General features: G+C 31.0%; 1 protein-coding gene across 7 annotated transcripts in view; it reads left to right on the forward strand.

Annotated features, from left to right (window-relative positions):
• Positions 1–21,501, forward strand: part of LOC129913020 (protein sickie) — a 375,806-nt gene that overhangs the window by 214,268 nt on the left and 140,037 nt on the right. For all 7 annotated transcript variants that reach the window (XM_055991353.1, XM_055991351.1, XM_055991346.1 and 4 more), the window contains 3 exons: positions 10,417–10,547; positions 16,006–16,120; positions 16,186–17,742. In XM_055991353.1, the coding sequence (XP_055847328.1) occupies positions 10,417–10,547; positions 16,006–16,120; positions 16,186–17,742 (1,803 nt within the window). The remainder of the gene's footprint in view (positions 1–10,416; positions 10,548–16,005; positions 16,121–16,185; positions 17,743–21,501) is intronic.

Genomic DNA, 21,501 nt, shown 5'->3' on the forward strand with positions numbered 1-21,501 from the left:
AACAACACACCACTCATTCACTGAGTTTCATATAAGGAGACCATTTTAAGGCCGGTCCCTCTACCCGAGTTACTATAAAAAAAATTATATCCAACCTAATTGCTGGTGAACTCTTTTTAACTCCAAAGTGCATGTTTTCCTCCCATCATATGAATGCAGTTGTGTGTTTGGTTTAGAATGTAGCCGAGGATATAGATGGAGTGTAGGCGTTAGACCTAAAAAAATCCACTACGAGGGAACAAAAAAAAATGTCCTCCTTTAACTCTTAAGGCCATCAACAACATTTTTGTATTATTATTTTTTTACTCCCATCACTACTTTTGCTATTTTAGAGTATATCAACGTCCTCCTTGGTCTATGTTTTGTTTACAGACTACACAGAGTCCTTGGTTGTTTTATGCATATTTTTTTTTATGTTGACTGATGGAATTGCCATTGAGGTGAGATGCTGGTTCTACTGCTGCTGCTGCTGGATAGCTGAATGGTTGGTTGGTTGCTGGTTAGTTGGATTGGATATAGAGAAGAGACGACTTCTGTATTATGCATTCCTCCTTTTTACCTCTACAATATAAATGTACCAAGTATATGCGGTATGTGTGTTTGTTGTGTTTGTCCTGATGGTGGTGGATAATGGTGCTTTTTCGTCTCTGTGATGCTTTAGTGGTAAGCTAGAGTGTTGCATTGGCTTGAAAAAATATTATGTCTACTTTCGTTATAAAGAGACGACTACGACAATATTTATAGGTGGCAGGTACTATACTTAGTCTAGAATCAGCTAAAATAAAAAAAAAAAATATTCATGTTTACACAGTTTTTAACATTCTGTTGGATTTTTTTTTGTATTCTTCCTTAGCTTTTTAATGGAAGAAGAAAAAAAAATATTTTTTCAGTGACTCCTTTACCGAGTGTGCTATAGCTATTTCGGAATAAAAAAAAAAGGATTTTTTTTTTTTTGGATTGTATGGTGTGAATGAGCGCCCCCCTCTTTTATTGACATATGCAATTTTTTTGTATTCTTTCTTATTTTTGCACTATGCCCTCTTTTAGGTTTTTTTTGTTAGATGCATCATCATGTCGATGGATATGGTGTGTTATAAATACAGATTGCCGTAAAAGGTGCACCCAGCGATAATGGTTAAAATAATTCAGAGAGAGAGATTCCATTAAATATTGTGTTGTTTGTAGGTAAAGCCTTTGATAAGGGTGATTAAGTTCTAGAAAACATGCAAAAAATAATGTTCAGGGATGTCATTAAACAGAGCAACTATTTAATGGGATATGGGACTTGATGAAAAGGAGATGAGCTGAAATGTAGAATTCAACACGATGTCATTGTTGAAAAATTACTGTTGATATTTATACCATTTAATAAAAAAAAAATAGTAGGTATTTTATGTTTTGAATTCTGGCATTAATTAACTCTAATTTTATTTCAAAGAATAGGTATTTTACAACTGTCACAGCTTTCTTTATTTTCAAAGTTCTTTGAATGGTATAAACGAGAAATTGCATGTCGTCCTCAATTTTGATGATTTAAAAATGTACTTCACGGGAAATTCGAGCAAAATCATAATAAAATATGCATTTACATACTTTCCACTGATTGGTATAAACTGGTCTAATGCATGCATAACATAATTTTTTTAATTGAATGTAGGTAATTCATTTTTCTAAATATTTGATAGTGTTTATCATTTTCTTAGTCTACTGATATTGAATTAACAAAAACTCAATCAAGGTATCAGTAAAATTATCTTAACGTTGCATAAATTATGTAAATCCTTCAATACATTCCTAGAAATAATACTCATTGTATCATTGAAGTAAGATAACAAACATTTTCTTAAAAATTCAGAAGTCTTATTTAATTTGTGACTGTAACTGGAACTAAATAAAATCATGTTCATATTTGGACCAAGAGTTTATGTAAATCTAAACGCATTCATCATTTTCCAGATTGACTTTCAATTTGTTACAGAATGCAACCGTATAGATATTCGAGTATCTTTGTATTATATTTGTCTTGAATTCATTTTGGTAACATAACACAAACATTTACCATGAATAATTGGTCATTGAGATTGTTCGTATATAGTCTTGTCTAGAATAAGTTAACATGCAGGTGCAAATTATGTATTTCTTTTGAAAAAGTACAAAATGTCGAACACAGCAGGCAATGACTTAGTGTACACTCATGAAAAAAAGATTTATTCATATGCCTAAAAGCAAGCAGGAATATTAAGTCATATATAGATTGTTTGTCAGAGATTAAGTTTACTTTTCGAAGATTGATCGTGGCGTTACGTTTGTAGAAAAAAATTTAACCTTTTTGTACATTTTTGACTATCAGACATTATTTCTTAAGCAACTTTGGTAAATGTTTAAGAATTTTAAGACTAAAGGTCATGTTTTTGAAATGTCTAAAAAGTTTTTTTTAGTTGCATTACAAAATCTCGGCATCATTACATTATTTTTTCTGCTTTTAATTTAAAAACAAAACGATACCCTTTTATAGCAATGACATTTACATAAGTTTACATCTGCACCATTAAGCCTTGAGCATATCAAATTACATTTTAAACAAAACTGTTGATCATTGAGCTCTCTTCAACTAACCACACAGCACATCTTTCGCAAGCATCGTTTTGTTTTTTCTTTCTTTTTTTTTTTGTCTTCTACATGATTAGCATATAATAATTTTGCATGCAACAGCACACTAATGTGGAATCATCGTCATCATCAACTAGTTGATGCTGAAGGTATAACTATATAATACATAAAACTTTATCCATCCATGCAAAACTCCATAAAATCATTCCACACATTTATTTATGAGTGAGTGACTTGTTGAAATTGTGCAAATTGATTTTTGAATGAATAACACAGACTATTCAAAATGCAATCAGATTATTCATACATAGCGCTTAAGGTTTTAGTACTATATGCAGAGCTGTCGCTATTTATATATTAGCCTTTTTACTATTTAAAGAAAAGTATCAATACATTTGCTTAAGAGAAGTTGTTACAAGTATTATGTAGTTTTGACCAGTTTATACCAATCAGTCAAAAGTATAATTTCATTAGTTCAAATCAATTATTAGTTTTTTTTTTAATAAGACCACTTTATACCATTCAGACCATTGATTTTTTGATTGATTGATTGATTTATTGAGCACGTTAAAATCCTAACGTTACTTTTGTTACAAATTCTTTTTTTTTTAACTTAACCAGTTTATACCAATTAAAATAAATAAAACTGTAAACTAGACCAGTTTATACCAATAATAAAATCAATATTTTTTCAATATTACTTTCAATTTTAATTATATTCGTTTTAAAGGCATGATCAACCTCTCAGACAATCATCAATTTGAGAAATATTTTTTTTCTTAAAAAAAAAACTTTATACCAGTTTGAAAAAGAGTTTTTTAATGGTTCCTTTTCGTGTTGTAAATTAGTTGAATTTAAAAAAAATCAGCCAAGAATGTCACTCATATTTGAATATTCAGTTTTTTTTTATCCTTAAAGATAATTTCAATGACAAATCTGAAATGTTTGTGAACAACAACACCTTATACCATTAAGTTGAAATTAATTTTAATAAAATATATAATGTAATAAAAATCTTCACTTAAGATCTAATTTTTGTATTGACTAATGTAGTTTATACCAAATTTTCACCTGAAAAAATCACCAATCACTGAAACGATTCATTTCATTTAAAAAATAATTTTGTCGCTAAAACAAAGTCTTTCCTCTCACAAACAAACTTCAGTGATATTTTGATTAATTTTGTGAGTTAGATCAGTTGATACTAATCATAAAAATTTATATTTATACCATTTACCCAAACGAATCATTTCATTTTAACAAAAATTTTTGTCGACAAAACAAAATCTTTTCTCTTAAAAACAAACTTAAGTGATAACTTAATCCATTTTGTGAGTTAGACCAGTTTATACCAATCAAAAAATATTTATTTTTTGTTATACCTACAACATTTTCTTCTTAAATAGACTTAAATTGAAACTGACTATCGATGTTTAAATTTTGAAACTCAACTATTTTATACCAATCAGAATAAAAATATCATTTAACGAGACCAATCCTATCGACAAATTTTTCTAGGAAAATTATAAACTCGCCTGTGAATTGTCTCGCTAAAAACACATATCGTCGGTGAAACCAGAAAAGTGTGTAACTCCATTTTAGCAAATTTTATAGGAGAGCAAAAAAACAAAATCGTTTTGAATTCATTTGTATGAGTTTTCATTTTCTAATTTGGTAATAAAATAAAAACCATGAGCTTTAAGGGGATTCTGAGTTTAAGGAACGGTAGATATTAGGTTTGTCTAACAGATGGCATTCAAATCTAATTTTCAGAAAATTTGGAGTTACACACTTTTCTGGTTTCACCGACGATATACACAAATTAAAAAAAAAAAACAGTATTTTACAATTATTGGCTTTCATTTGTAATAAGATGGATTTTTTTTTATACCAGTTAAGAGTATCACATAAATTTTAACAACTCAAAGTATTAGTCCCCATTTTAAATAAGAACATAACATCCATTTGAAAAATAGTGTTTAGTGATAGAGATAGTTTTTTCTTTACTATCTTAATTGGTATAAACTGGTCTAAAGTTAGATAAAAAAGTAGGTTTTCTGTTTTTTTTTTCTGATATTTTTTATCACTTTAAAAACTTTCTTATTAATACTTGTATTACCTTAACGGTACCTACCTTTAGAGAGAAAAGCTTCCAACAAAAATTGCAAGTTTCGAAATTAAAAAAAAAAAATGGAATAATAAATATTCTAAGAACCAAATCATCTTAAAAAATTGATTTTAATGATTATTAAAAAAAAAGTACCATAGTCCCATTTTCGACAGCCCTGTCACTCTCAACATTTCATATTCAACTGTAATTGGTTTTTAATTTCACCACTTGGCTCCTTCAATATTTCGAGAGAAAAAAAAACTTTTCTTTTATTTTATTTCTGTTTGCTTGGGTAACAACATAAAGTGCAACATTCACTTAAAAAAATCAAAAGAAAAAAAAATATAATTTGCGGTACATATTGGCATTTAATCAATTAGCCATGCAACTCAATATATCTGTGCCCCAATAAATTCCCAATCAATAAAACACGACAATCAGGAAAAAAAAAATGAAAAAAAAAATTTTTGTTGAAGGAGGAAACAAACCTCAAAGAGTACATCGACCAGCACTTAAACTTTAAATGGACTTTCTTCCTTCAACATTATTGGAGTCGAGATCGGAAGCAAGAGAAAGACTCACGGTTCACTGTGTGTTCCTCGCTGTGGATGTAATATTGCCCCTTTGGGAGGTTTTGTTGTTTGTTGTTGAAGTACGTTACGGAGCCTGCTACTACTCGATGATTTCTCTCTATACATTTTTTTTTTTTTTTCATTTTTTGTTTTGAATTTTATTGAAGGCGATAAACGACGAGATAAGAATAAATTTTCACAATTTGCAATTGAATTCGATAAATTTTCGTTCGAGGACATGACGATGACGACGAAAACCTACCGAGAATGTATATTGAGTGTGGAGGGAGACCACATCACACAGGCGGCCAAAGGCACCAGGAGTGCAAAAGCCATCATCATCATCATATCGATTGGGATGTGCTATTGAGTATGTGCGGGGGCATTGGGTATTGAATGTTATACCCAATACTGGCGAGCTCAGTAGGCGGATGAAGTTTTTCAGCGATAAAAAGACTCAGTGCTCCCTGGCTTGTTGTAGCCTGAAGTACCTACTTTTGTTTTTTATCATTTAATTTTTTTTTTTTTTTTTTTTTTATATAAAATTAAAAACTACAGGGTGTAGTTAGGTTAATTAAAAAGAGAAATGAAAAAGTTTTTTTTTTTTCATTTTCTGTCACAAAATAATAAGAGTGGGGGTATTTTTTTTTTTTTTTTTTTTTTGATAAATTGTCGAAACTTTGTTTATTTATTTTGTATTTATGTTTTATGAGGCAAATAAATTGGAATTTTTTTTTATAGGACTCTTGTTGGTCGTAAATATTCATAATTAAATTCAAGTTAAAGTTGTAAAAAAAAAAAAAAAAAAAAAAAAACTTTTTACAGACTCTTGGTACTGTCAATGTCAAAGGGTACTTTTTTAAAAGGTTTTGGGATGGGTTGGTTGTGTTTTTATTGGAGCATTTTATGTGAGTGGGTTTTGCAAAATACAGAAATACCCAGAACAATATCAGACAGAGAGAGGTTGAGAAAACCTACGCAAAAAAAAAAAACAAAAATATAAATACAAAATGTTTAAGTAGGTGTTTTAGAGAGTTGTGTTTTTTTTTTTTTTTTTGTTGCTTTTATTACTTTTTGTAACTTTTTTATCCTTGGATGCAACAGATATTTATATAAATTTTGTTGGAAAAAGAAGATTTTTTGTGTTGGAGGATATTTTTGTTTGTTCGAGAATTCAGTTGAAAAGTTAGTTTGCGAGTGTTTTATTTTTGTTCGTCCTTCAATTTAAATTTTGAAATGTTTCCATGACATTTTTTGTGGTGTTTATGGCTTATCTGATGTAGACATAAACTGGTTACATTATTTGATAGTAACTTTTATCGAGATTTTACGGTTTCTTTGATTTATGCATAAAGATAAATGTTGATCTTTTAAAGGGCTTTAAAAAGTAAAATTTAATTCTGATGCCTATATGAAATTTACGGTTGTAACTTTTTGCTGTCAAGACTGACAGTATTTATTCGTGACTAAGAAGATATCTAAAAAAAAATATAAAAACAGACTTCGAGAACAGTTTAAAAAGAATATTAGGTATATTTCTGAGGTATGAATAGTTTGTGGTACTATCTGAAAATTTATTGTTCTCATTGTCCTGGTATATTTTTATAATACTGTTCATACACAATATACATATTAGTATAAATGTATTGGTCTTTCACATTTCAGCGGTCTTTATTTCGCATTTGCTGTGTACTGATTTCTATGCAATCAGAACTGAAATGTATGTACTCATAATAAACTTGTATGTACTGAGACTTAAACTTCGAATAGATTTTCAAGAACTTAACATAGACTTTTATGTATTTAATATTATATCGATTTGTTTGTACTAAGAATAAAGTTTACGGTGGCTAATAGATACTTTTATTTGCTAAGTACAGTTTTGTATGTACTAAATACAGAATTGTACTGATATAATACAAACTATACTTGCACTATAACAGATAAGATCTTTTTTTAATTTTGTATGGAATAATTCTTATGTGAAAAGCCTTTACTGTACGAGTGTGCAATATATAGTGTACAGTACAGTACCTACAGTATGTCAAAATATTCCGTACGAAATTAAATTTGATCTGAAAGTTTTTTTTTTCAATATAAGCTATAACGAGAATTTTATTTAGCCATAGTACCTATTAATTTTTATTAACTCAGTACACATTTTTATCTTCTTAGTACAGAATTGTTCTGATGGAAAAATAATTATTAAATCGACTTGATTTTTTACATATCAAACTATTCATTTAATTTTGTTTGCTTATATTTATAAAGCCTGTACTATACGTGTACATGGAATATTATACTGTACTGTACACTGTCGTATTCTAGAGTACACTAAAAAAGAAAAATTGTTTCTATTATTTTTTCCATCATTGTACCTTACGAGCAGTACTAGAAAAACTCGAATTCAATACTCGTGCATTAAAAGCATCATTGACTGTAATCAGTACCAAACTATATCGAGGCCATATATTTTATCAATAAAATAAGTATGAATTAAGCTTTTACCAATATTAAAAATTTGGGCACTGAAAATGATATTAATATGCAAAATTTAACCGTACTCGTACTCTATGCAATCTATAAAGAATTAGTCAAATTTCATGTTGTGGTCTATTTAGTCAGCATATAATTTTAAAATAGTTGTTTTATTTTCAAATGTGGAAGTTTGTTCGGTATTAACATAAATTGAAATGGAATCTCTGCACTTTTGTACATTAAATTGAGTACCAAGTGTAAAGTACTCATTGAATAGGTCTCAAAAAATAATTCCTCTAATAAGTATATTGTTTTTGTATTTCAGTATATACTCTGCAAGAAACTTAAAAGCACATTTATGCATGCTTCTATTCTTACAAAACACCCTGTATTGAGTACCTATCTGGTGCCAAAAGAATCTTTTTTTTTATATTTAAAAAAAAAGAAAAGACGAAAATTAATTATCATACATAGACTTGGCTGTTGCATTTTTGTTTTTTTTTTTTGTTCTTACTAAAATCGGACTCAGCTTAGCAAGCAGACAGTGACTATATAGAAAATTATTGTAATAGTTTGGAATTTTTTGCTAAAGCGGAATTGGGTAATAAATTATTATGCTAATTTATTATTTGGCATAGCTTCCATAGAGTTATAGGTTTTTCCATTGTTTTATGTTGGAATTTCAATAGATAAATATTTTACATTTGATTTGTTTTTCTTTATGTATTTTCACCATCCGTGAATTTTGAGTTATGACAATATTGCACCAAATGAGCCATTTGTTTTTAAAGTGAATTGTCTTGTGTCAACTGATGACTTGGTAAAATTGGGTTTGGGGTTGAAATACTATTTTGACACTTTATTTGAATCCAATGATATGCTCCAATAATGACATCTGTCAAAGATCTTAACTTAAGCTGAATTTCAAGGAATAGGTACTTAAAATCAGTATAAATATGATACTGTCTTCTATTTTATGCATGAGATATATTCGTTTCTCAACCAGAAAACTATATAAATTTTTTGAATTGGGTTCAGTTATTCGTTTATAGAGGATTTCTCATTTTTGAGCGGGGTTACAGTACCGAGTTTGATGTTAAATGAAAGATATCGTTTTGTCAATAAAATCTGTATGAAATATTATCTGAATCATCCTACAGAAAGTCGAGATATTTGAGCTTAAAGTTACTAATCTCAAATTAAAAATTTCAGATATTTTTTTCACTTAATTAATTGTGAAATAAATTTCGTAGAATCGATATCAAAAACAAGTTAATTTTTTGTATTTACAATTTTCCAGAAATATTTTTTCTATATTTAGCACAATTTTAAAATATTAGACTTCTATGTTCCATCATAACTTCTAAACTATCTATTGTAGCTCAACAAATGAGGTATCGTTGGAAGCTTACTGCTTATTCGCTAGTTATAGGCTATATGACATCACATTTAAATGAATATGGCGCCCTCTAGAGGCAAAAGTCATGAACGGTTTTTTTTTTTTTATTTAAATAAAATCTTTCCAGTTTACCTCATTCCATTTTGTATCTTGTTAAATATTTCAAAGCTCAAAAAGTTTTAAATGTTATCTCGTTTAGACACTTCAACACATAAATTAATTGACGAATCTCTGAAACAAACTTTTTTTGGTCTTAGATGGTCTAAACGCCACTTAACTTCAGGACAAATTTTCAACTCCCGATCTCATCCTAAAAATAAATTCTTAGCTATTAAATCAGAAATGATAAAAAGAACTCTTCAACTTGTAATCAAGAATTTCCTATGAACTTTTCGTTCTTAGTTTCTTGTCAAATCGTAGATATACCTTTTACAAAATACCTCCTGAGTAACTTTTACAGATAATATCGTCACTCTGTCATCCATCTTGTTGTGTAATTTTAAGCCCCAGCATGAAAAATATGCATTTCCTATCTGTATCTGACTGAAAGGCGATTTGTTAATGGAATCCATGTTGTTTTTGATGGTTGACGACGATACTGCAGTATACCTTTCTTTGGTGACATTGTCCTTAAGGATATCAAACTTCGTCTTTCGTTCCTTTCAACACTTAACTCACACCTTGATGATGAAAAAAACAACAAGGATCAACTTCATATACGCATCCTCCCACAGAATCCAAAACCAGAACCGAAAAAGACAGAAGATAGAAATGCGAGTATAAAATAGATTTATATAAATTGAGTTGGAATAAATCCGTTTGAAATGTGTTTTTGTGCAGCCAGCAGCAGGAAGTCTTCCTCTGTTAACTTTGTATTTATTTTTTGGGATTTGAATTGTGTTTTTGTATATATAAAAATGGCGTGCGGAAATTCAATTATAAAATATTGTATACAGGTGTAAAAGAGTATTTGCAATTATAACATTTTCAGTTTGAAGAAGAAGATGCTGCTATAGCAACCAGACACAATTATTAATAATGAAACAAACAGAATAAGAAAAAGAAGAAGGATATCAAAAAAGGACCTTCTGTCTTCTTGTCTGTCTGGTGTTTTTATTATTTTTTTTCATAATTTTTCTTGTTTACCATGAATGCAGAAAAAACTTTCTTCTATCTTCTTTTACAAATTAAGATAAGTTGCACAAAACAAGAGGACTGATTTTTTTTTTTTAATTTTATTTTTGCAGACAAATTCCGAATGCTTATGGTAAAGGAAATGGAGGTACGGCTATTCCATTACCTGCTACCGTTTTGGTTCAAAGACGATGTCCACCGGATAAAGTTAGACCATTACCGCCGACACCAAATCATACACCAAGTAAGTATAAACTTTTATTTTTTTTTTTGTTTTTATGTTTAAAAATTTTGAATCATGACTTTGAATATGAAAAAAAAAATTTAATTGCGTTGTATACATTTTCGTAGCTTTAGTTCACTGAAGTGTATTTTTTTTTTTTTCTAAAAAATTCAATTTTATTTATTTCAATTCCCTCCTAAATTTTTAGTTTTGTTAATGTTTTTAAAGAGAAAAGTCTCCAAAAACAAAAATGATTAAAGTAGAATTTAGTGAACGGGTCAAAATTCTGACTTCAAAACTCTGGTTTTCAAAATTCTGCTTTTTTCAAGAAAATTCTGTTTTTCAAAATTCTACTTTTTAAAATTCTGCCATAATATCTTTGAAGAAAAAAAATTCTGCTAATTCTTTATTTTTTTTTTTATAGCTTATGCGTTTAGCACGATCTTTTTAACATTTTCCAAACCCTTTTTTTAATTTTTTGCAGAATTTTAAAAAGCAGAATTTTGAAAGCAGAATTTTGACAAAAAAAATTTGACCCCGGCAGAATTTTGACCCCAACCCTACAAGTTATTAAAAAAAATAGGGTTGGAGTCACAATTCTGCTTTTAAAGTTCTGCTTTTCAAAATTGAGTTTTTCAGAACTGATATCGTTTTGATAATGTAAAAAAGTGCGCGCGCACTTTTGTACATTATCAAAACGATATTTTTTTACAGCATTTTTACAGAATTTTGATATACAGTATTTTGCCGTACAGAATTTTACAAAACAGAATTTTGCAAGTCAGTATTTTGTTCATACAGTATTTTGACGTACAGAATTTTGTATTTACAGTATAATGACGTACAGAATTATGGTCTCACAGTATTTTGACCCTACAGAATTTTGTCGTACAGAATTTTGACAAGCAGAATTATGACCCGCTCCCGTTTTATAAAATTCTGCAAAAAAATTAAAAGCAGAACTTTAATAAGCAGATTTTTGAAAGGCAATAGAAAAAACCGGAATTTAAAATCAAAAAAATTTTTTTGAAAAAAGAAGAATAAGAATTTTGAAAACTAGAATTTTGAATTCATAATTTTGAAGTCAGGATTTTGACGCGCTCCCAAAAAAATAAACTTAAAAATTCTTTAACAAAAAAAAAAAATTCTAATCGAAAAAAAACTATGTACGACATAGTCGCTTACCTTATTTTTTATAAAAAGAAAATTTTTCATAATATCCTTGTAAATTATTAATTGTTTGACATAATTAATGACTAAATTTGTATCTTTCTTGTTTTTAAATGAATGACCTCGTTTAAGAAAAAAATTGTATATCCTTATGCCATTCCACCCACACAACATGTAACCGGTATCTTTGAACATAAATCGAAAACCGATGTTATCCATAAACAAACGTAGGCTTTGATTTTTATTTTCGTTTCCTGTTTTTTTTTTTATAAATTTGGATAACACAAACGGTGATCAATGGATTTTCGCCTCAAAATTATACATTACACTATAAATCTTTTTTCTCACAAAAAAAAAAAATAATAAAGAAATAAAACTCAAATTATAAGGGAGATACGAGTACAAGCGATATAACATTTTCTAAAATGACTTTAACCTTCTTTTTTCGGTTAAAAGATAAGCAAGTAAGAAAAAAACAATAATCATTTTTATGCAGATTTACCGCGCCACTGCAAAGGCACACAAAACCTTAAAACAAACACGAAATTCCAGTCTTTTTTTTCGTGTAGCCGTAGCCAGAAGTATAACAAGAGCAACGTGAGACATTCACCTAAATGACAAACGAGGCTTGTGTAGCATTATTTTTGTATGTAAAATTATATCCTTGAATGGGTCGCATGGATTTGCTTTTTTTTTTGCTTTTGACGAATTTATTCTTTTTCGTCACATTTTAGCCCCGACATTATAATATTTAATTTTGTTGCACTGTTTTATCCGCCATTTTTATTTTTCCGATTTACTTGCTTTCTTAATATTCGAATAATTTTTGTATTCTACATCTTTTTAACCGGTTAAAACAAGCCAAAAAGAGGCTATTTGTGTTTTTATGTTCATCTGTTCGATCATAGCTTGAAAACTACTCATCGTAATTTTACAAATGAGGTATCGTTGGAAGCGTCTTGATTATCCGCTGGTTATAGGCTATTAGACATCATATGAAATTGAATATCCATCAAAGATCTGTTTGATTAAAAACACAAACATTTGTTTTTTTTTTTAATCCACTACTTTACTTAAAGCAAAAAAAAGGAAAAATTAAGAACATAAAAAACAGCGACGACGACTCACTCAGAGTGAGATTCAGTTTCAGCAATATTCCTGCTGCATCAGAGCTCCTCCAGTCCAGAGCCTAAACCAAGCAGGATTGTTACAATTTATATATAATTTTTGTGTGAATAAATTAATACATTAAAAGCGCCATGATTCGTAAGACAACTGGGAGGGACAAAAGGAAGGCGGTTCTCGGCTCTCTTCCTGGTTTTGTCGACTTGTTTTATTATTTTTCGTAGTCATTGTGCCTGTGAGTCAGAGCGGGTTTTTCTTGGAGCTATATATAAAACGTTCAATATGTATAACATGATATATTTCGCCTGAATGTGTCTGGGACATTTGTTTCGATTTCTTTTTTTTTTTTGTTTTCTTTAAAATTTTATTTTGTTGAAACTTGAAAGAATCCTTTTCGGTGTGCCAGTTTGGGATTTGGTACATGTCATGCAAATTATCTGGGATTTTTCAGAAGCTTTACTTAAATGATGAAAAGATGTAAAATGTGGATGGTTTTTTCTCACGGATTTTTTTTAGTAAATTTTGAAGTACCTACATTAAAACGTATAAAAATAATATTAAAAACTTTATATAATTAAAATATCAGAAAGGCTAGATGGATTTTAGTCTAAAAAATCAAAAGAAATTTTCAAAGACCACAAATTTGGACCTTATGATTGATTTAGTTGAAAAAGTAAGACAAAATACGTTCCACGGTACTGACATTTTGATATTATTTTTGCAATTCATAGAAAAAAAGAAAAATTTCACTGTAATCCCTAAAGTTCTTTTAGACAAATAAATGTTTAACAATAAAGAAAACAAAGTAGTGGAAATAAAATATCATAGTAAGCAGAAAAACACCCTTTAAGATTTTTGTATTCCAATAGTGTAAAACTTAAATTTGTCACTCCCATGCGCTGTGTTTCATATTTCGTTCCACTTGTTAACAGTAACAAGCGTAAAAATTATAGATAAATTTTTAGGTTTATAAGAAAGAAAGTTATAAACTTTGTGTTGAATCAGTTCAAAGATACTTTCGGTCACAATATCTTGCAGTGAACAAGATGAATCCAAGTTATTATCTGACAATTGTTGTTGCTTTGTTTGCAGTATTGACAGGAGTACATTCCACAGATGAAGATGGTTTTATACGGTGTAGTGGACAACCCACTTGTTTGCGTGTAAAGACAAGAGGATAAATAAAAAATGGCTGAATAAAAATTGATAAATTAACTAAAGTTCAGAGTTTATTTATATTTTTGGCTTCAAAAGATAAAGGGTTCGCTTTAAAAACCTTACTTGGTTTTCATTGAGTCTGCTATGAATTTCTTTTTAGCTTGGACAACTTGAAAGAAGTTCTAAAACCTCCTTCAAAGTTGTGATACGTTATTCGGGAACTGTTTTTACTTCCTTTGGTTGAAATCTTCGTAATAGATCGATGAGTATTTTGAGTAATTTTCAATAAAGTGTGGCCTCACATAGCCTATAACCAGCGGACAAATCAAACGCTTCAGTTGAAACCCATTTTGTTCAGTTTATGAGAAGTATTTTCAAAGTTATGAAGGAACAAACATTAAAAAAAAAAATATTTAAAAAATTAAAATAAAAAAAAATAGTAAGTATCCCATTTTTTTCAAATAATTTGGCACTGACCGAGGAATATCTTAAACAAAATTCCAAAAATATTAAAGTTAATCACTTTTGCCTCTAGAGGGCGTTTAATTCAATAACCTGTAATGTACTACATCTTATAATCAGCAGACAAATACGACGCTTCAATTGATACCCATTTGTCTTACATTATGAAACGTATTTTTGTATTCTACATCTTTTTAACCGGTTAAAACAAGTCATCTGTTCTTTTTAGCTTGGACAACTTGAAAGAAGTTCTAAAACCTCCTTCAAAGTTGTGATACGTTATTCGGGAACTGTTTTTACTTCCTTTGGGTGAAATCTTTGTAATAGATCGATGAGTATTTTGAGTAATTTTCAATAAAGTGTGGCCTCACATAGCCTATAACCAGCGGACAAATCAAACGCTTCAGTTGAAACCCATTTTGTTCAGTTTATGAGAAGTATTTTCGAAGTTATGAAGGAACAAACATTAAAAAAAAAAATATATAAAAAATAAAAATAAAAAAAAATAGTAAGTATCCCATTTTTTTCAAATAATTTGGCACTGACCGAGGAATATCTTAAACAAAATTCCAAAAATATTAAAGTTAATCACTTTTGCCTCTAGAGGGCGTTTAATTCAATAACCTGTAATGTACTACATCTTATAATCAGCGGACAAATACGACGCTTCAATTGATACCCATTTGTCTTACATTATGAAACGTACTTTCGAAGTTATGAAGGAACAAACATTTAAAACAAAATAAAAATAATTTATTTTTAATGATTAACAAAAACACTCTATTTAAGTTGATTAATAAAACAGTTACGTAGTTACATAAACTACTTCGAGTATTCTTCACCCATTGTTTTCTAATCAAACCAACCTCCATTTTGATTGACAACTATACTGAATTGCCATGTCCTTATTTATCAAAACATAAAAACCATTTTCCCAACATTGAATGATTAATCATATTCCAACACACAAAATATCTTCATCAGTAATGACTTCATTTTGAATGATACCCCCTCTATATCAATCCACTATAATCCACCTGAGACTGGCAAAAAGATAATTTACATAACCAAAGATTGCACTTAAAAATGTTTCCCAGATCACACACATCCTTAATAAGGTCACCCCCATTTTCCGTTTCTCACTTTTTCCAACAGCAAAAAAATAAAAACCGCATATTTCATCAACACAAAATTATACCATCCTCCTATTAAATCACAGCCTTTTAAAGACTTTCCCCCCCAACTTTTCAAACATAAATTTTCTAAGCCACCTGGGAATTTGAAACAACGAACATCAGCTGAACAAGCAAAGTATCTCTCAAAAACTCTCCTCTCCAGTGTGTTAAAAACTTCAAATTGAAATATTAATAATAGATGCGTGTTCCTGGTTTGAGTTTGATGAATATAATCATTATCATCAGGACAACACGAGGGTTGATTTTCACTCTCGTACTTTTTTTCCTTTCTTCTTCTTCCATCAGCTGTGTACTGTCACAAATCTGAACAATATCTTTTCCCCTCACTGAAAAAAAAATGCTCAAAAAGATTCTTTTTCCATTTACAGCCATTCCGGGATTAGCAAAAACCGGAGTCGATATAAATGGAAGCAGCCGTCCACCAAGTCCTCCAACATCCAACCATACAATTCAAACCATCAAGGGTGCCGGCAATAATAATGGGTAAGTGTGTGTCACACATTGTTTCTTGTCACATCGAATTTATGTTTTGATATCTTTTTTGACAGCTTACGTCAGCCTCAATGTAAAATTCCCACCAGTCCTCATGGTCCGCCACCGAACTTACCCAACGGTTCAATACCACAACATATCACTGCCAATGGACCAGCGGCAACAACTGGAACTACAACAACTACCGCCACCAAGCACTCAATGTTGGATAAACTCAAGCTCTTCAACAAAGACAAAACCCCATCGAGCAATAGTTCGTCGAACAAGTCGCAGGTTTCCAAACGAACCAGTTCGAGCAGTGGTTTTTCGTCAGCTCGCAGTGAACGAAGTGATTCCTCGCTAAGTTTGAATGATGGACATTTATCCCAGATTAAACCCCCAGCTGTGTCGGTGACGGCAAATCGCAATAAAGACAAGTCCAAACAATCAAAGCTCGTGAGTGGCTCACAAAAATCCTCCATCAGTTCGTCGAGCAAACTGAAACTCGACAAGAAGGAGAAGAGTCCAGCTCGAACTGCCAACGATGCTGACTCGAAACTTGGTCACTCTTCGATAGGACGGGGACAGAAATCCCTTACAAGGGGCGATCAAAAGGTTTCATCCAAGTCGTCTTCCAAAACATCGCTCAACTCAAAACTCAACGAGTCTCGATCGGAATCGAAAACTAGTCTTATAATGCCTCCCAACAAGACTCTTCTACCATCTCCAGGAATCAGTACGAGTATCCCGAAACCTGTTGCAGCGATCAAAGGTACCAGTAAGACCATTCCACCTCCACCGGTCCAAGCAGACAATAAGAAACCAGCTCCACTACCTTCCACTGCAAACGGAAGTGACAAAGGTCTAAAACGCGAAAAGAGTGACATATCATCGAACCGCACACCAAGCATATCAGATAACTCTCCACAAAAGACACATATCGTCAAACCCATAGCCCTTCTACCCGATCAAATGATGCCGGGAAGTCCCCTGGGCAGGAATCTAACCTATCACCAACAGCAACAAGTTCAGCAACAGCTTCAGAACAATAATAACATATCAGTGAATGGAATTCAGCAACTATGTGGAGGATCTCCACATCAACAACTGCAGGATCCCAACAATATGACATATCGAACTGGTTCGGAGACTTTTATGATGACGTCACCATCAGCCCTCAATGGCAGGATCATGACATCGCCAAAGAATAATTCCGCGTTGGTCAGTCGCAAGATGGACTTTCGCAGTCCCGAACACTCCAGCAGTCACCATCACTCGTCCAAATTCAATACGGTCCCGTCGAAAATTGTCGGAACCATTTATGAGGAAGAGAAGCCGGTGAGTGTTATGCCAATGCGACCGTTGCTGCGCGGCTATAATACCCATCATGTGACATTGCCGACACGTGGTGCACGAGGCCATCACTTTGTCGCGGATTTTTGTGAATCGGACATCGGACAGGGCTATTGCAGTGACGGAGATGCACTGCGGACACGTGTTGGCGGTCCACCGTCGAGATTCGCTGATATTGACAATGGCTATCTGTCGGAGGGTGGCGGTGGCATTCATGGTGGGAAACATTTTCTCACTATGATGCGGACGCGGACACAGTTGCCAACGACAATTGAGGAACGGTAAGTCTTTTGTTTGATTTTTTTTATACCTTTGTGTAGAGATAAGTGTAAATCTTTTGTTTGGTGTTGCGTCCAGTCCAGACGCGAGAGTTTGAGAAGTGATTCATTTGTGTGTCGAGGAATCTCACAGATTAGTGATTCATTGTTTGGCACGTTTTTGTTGTGTTACATCGGCTGTGATGTGTGCGCCTATGGAAGATAGCCATCGGCGGCGGAGGGGAATTGGAATTTATGGTTGAATGGAATGTGGCAGTGGTGGGCACTTCAGTTTGGAAGTATTGTGAAATGGGGTCGTCTGGATGTTTAAGAGTTCATTGCATCAAAAAATTTGCTTTATAGCCTTATGCCACATTGCATGGTAGGTTCCATTTCTATTTTAAAGACTTTCGTCAATTGTGACAGCTGTCAAAGTGACATTTTAATGGAGAACTGTCACCTTTCATATAACGGAGTAATTTCAAGATTCTTTCTTGGTGAATTCTTGTTCCTAGTTCCTGCAATCGGTTCCTTTGTTGGGCGCCACTCACTGCTGTCAAAGTGACATTTGCATAATGAACTGCCAGCTGTCATTTTTTCGAAATAGTTCTAAGATTAATTCATTTCGATCCACTGTTGGGCGCCACTGTGCATCTAAGATGCACAGTGTTGTAGCCCCCCAACAATATCTTATCTAAGACTTAATATTATTCATTCCTTCGCTTATGTGTAGAATGTCAAAGGGTTGCGCCTCTTTTGCTTGTTGTGTGCAACTCTGCTTCCAATTCAATCCAATCCAATCTAATGGCATTTAAGAAATTTGTCATCCATCACCAACTTCATCCTTTATCTTCGCATAGCCTCACCAAGTTTATTTCAAAGCATCCATATTGGGATGACATTTTATTTATTCCTCTCACCATACACACACATACAAAGTCACTGCATAGAATTCAATGACATTCCGGGTCTTTATGAGTCTTCATGTAGATAGAACTGAGAAGCTTGATGAGTGTCATCTTGGGGGTACTTTACCATAAATCGGTTCGTAAAATTTTATTGCATCTTCATGGTGGTGGTTCTCATGAGTTATTTTGTAAATGCGAAGGGACATAAACATTCTCTCTGTTGGACTTTGTATTTGAATGGGTAAAGGGGTAACTGGGGATAGAAAGAAGACCCTTATACATTTAGAAACAAATTCATTTAGAAGTCTACTTTAGGTTATAACTACACTATGCTTTGAGGCATAAATATTAGTTATTCACAATCTGAAAAGTGTGGATGTTAATGTGGTTTTGTTGAGAGAGGTGTTGTAGTTTTTTAGACAAAGTTTTTTTGCCTATGAATATTTCATAAAAGGGGAGACCCTTTTAAACAAAATTAAAAATGGGATTGTGAATGAATGGAAAGACCCAAACGATTTGTGGTTGCCACAAGTTTATTTGGACAAACATAATTAACATTTCATCACCTCAAGAGGAGAACTAGAAGAGAATTTTTAATTACTGTAGGCGTATAACATTTTCACCTTTAATCTGTTCTCTTGGGTAATTTTTTTTTAAGTTGAAGTCCCATTTTCATATTGCTTCATATGTACTAATATACTAAAATAAAAAGAAACCAGTAAATACTGAATTTTGGTAGGTAGTTAAATATTTCGAAAGTCAAAAATCTATAAAACTACAGAAATTATTACAAAAAACGAATCCAATAACTGAAAAGCTTGACCAAAAATCCTTTAAGAAATCTCAATGTTAAGAAAGCTCATAGTTTTATTTAGCCCTAAAGTAATCCCGAAAATAAAAATGAGTCAAATTTCAATTTCTTAAAACCCAATTTCTGATTAGATGTACTAAAAATGTGTTTTTGCAACAAATCCCCAAAATTACCAACCCTAGAATCCAAAATCTTGAAAAAACTAGCAGAATTTTCAAAAACAAAAAATTTTAAGGCCTAGAATTGTATTTTAGCAGAACCACGGAAATATAATATTCAAAAAAAAAATTGAAGTCAAATACCAAATAATTGTTTATTTTACGATTCGAAATTAGGAAACAAATCTTAAAGCCTCAAAATAAAAATTTCAATACGTTTGTGACGATAAAAATTGATAAACCCAAAATTTCGGTGATCTCCGAAAATTTGTTAGGAACTTAAAAATTTTGAAATAAAATCAAATTTTATTGCTTAATTTTCCGGGTTTTGAATTCTAGTACAAAATATGTGTTTTTTGTCATAAGTTTTTAAAAATCTAGGTTTTCTGAGCATTTGAAATTAAATTCAGGATTTTGTAATTTATGTTTTTCAGTTTTTGCATTTTGAATTTTTTGTATTTTGGCAAAGACACGTAAAATCGTACAAAACTTTAATTTTCGGTTCAAAAGGTTTTCAAAAATGTTGTTGGTTTAATTTCTTGCAAAAATGATTTTCCAGATTTAAAATTTTCTATATTTTGAGTTTTTTTTTTTTTAATTTTAAATTTTATGAACATGATTGATTTTCAAATTTTATGATTTTGAGTTCATTGTATTAATTTTTAATTTTTTTTAATTTCCGTTCGAAATTTGTTTTTTTTTTTTATTTTATTTTCAAATGTTGAAGTCATGCCATTTCGGTTTTGGGTTTATTGATGGAATTTTTTAGTAGGTACCTACCTATAAATTTCTGGTTTTAGAATTATCTTCATTAATCATATCAACGTTTTTTTTTAACTTTCTTAGGCAATATTTTTAAATTTCATATTCTTTTTTTTAATTTCTGATTTTATGTATGCTTCCAGTTTGCAAAACAAAGTATCTAAAATTTTTTGCATCGAGTTGCAGGAATATAATCTTTTGAGGTTTTTTATTATAATTTCGGTTTAATTGAATCTAGGGGTTTTCATATTTTTGCATTTCAAGATGTTGGGTTATTCCGATTCAATTTTTAGAATAAAAAACCAATCAAGTTTTGCCGATTTTTATTTCAGAATTTTTTTTAATTATTCCAGAGTCTGGGTTTTTGAATTACTGAGTTCAATGTATTTTAGACTTTTGGAGTTCCCAATTTCATGCAGAATTGCTGAAAAATCTTTGATCCTTTTTGACAATAGAAAGTTTTTAATTCCCACGAATTTTTTAATTTCATGAGTTTTTCGGATCAACAGTCTTAAGGTTTTTGATAGAAAGTCAATTATTTAATAAATTCAATATCGTGATGATGATTAGATAATTTAAGTTTTTGAATTTTTGGGGCTAAGAATTTTTGGGAAATTTTGTAGTCAGGCCAGCGGCGTTCTCAACATTTCCTAAAAAAAAAAAAACATTTCCATGTTGTCAAATGGGTAGACGCCCATTGAAATAAAAAATTTCTGGCCGGAAAAAAAAATTACTAAACAAAATTTAAGCTTTGGAAAATTTTACTCTGTAGGTATAGCATATCTAAAGCCCCAAAAATCCCCATATATTTGGTTTTTCCATACAGCCATTCATAAAGAGAGAGAAGTTTTGAAGTGAAAGATTATAAAATTGAAATTACACTAAATCTTTTAAAAGTCCTGAAACGCAAATCCGTTGCGTTGCGACTGGTCTAAAACCACATCCTGTTTGTATTTTATCAGCGTTTCTTTTATAGTCATTTGGGACCCTTTTGAACTTCTTTTTGGGAAATATCTATTCCTTTGAAATCAAATCAGTTATTTCCAATAAATTAAAAGATTTAAAAAAAAAGAAGGAAACAAAAATTAAATCTCTTTAACTTTATCGCAACCTAACACGTTTCTACGACATCTTCCACACGATT

This window comes from Episyrphus balteatus, chromosome 3, assembly GCF_945859705.1.
Source record: "Episyrphus balteatus chromosome 3, idEpiBalt1.1, whole genome shotgun sequence".
Lineage (NCBI taxonomy): Eukaryota > Metazoa > Arthropoda > Insecta > Diptera > Syrphidae > Episyrphus > Episyrphus balteatus.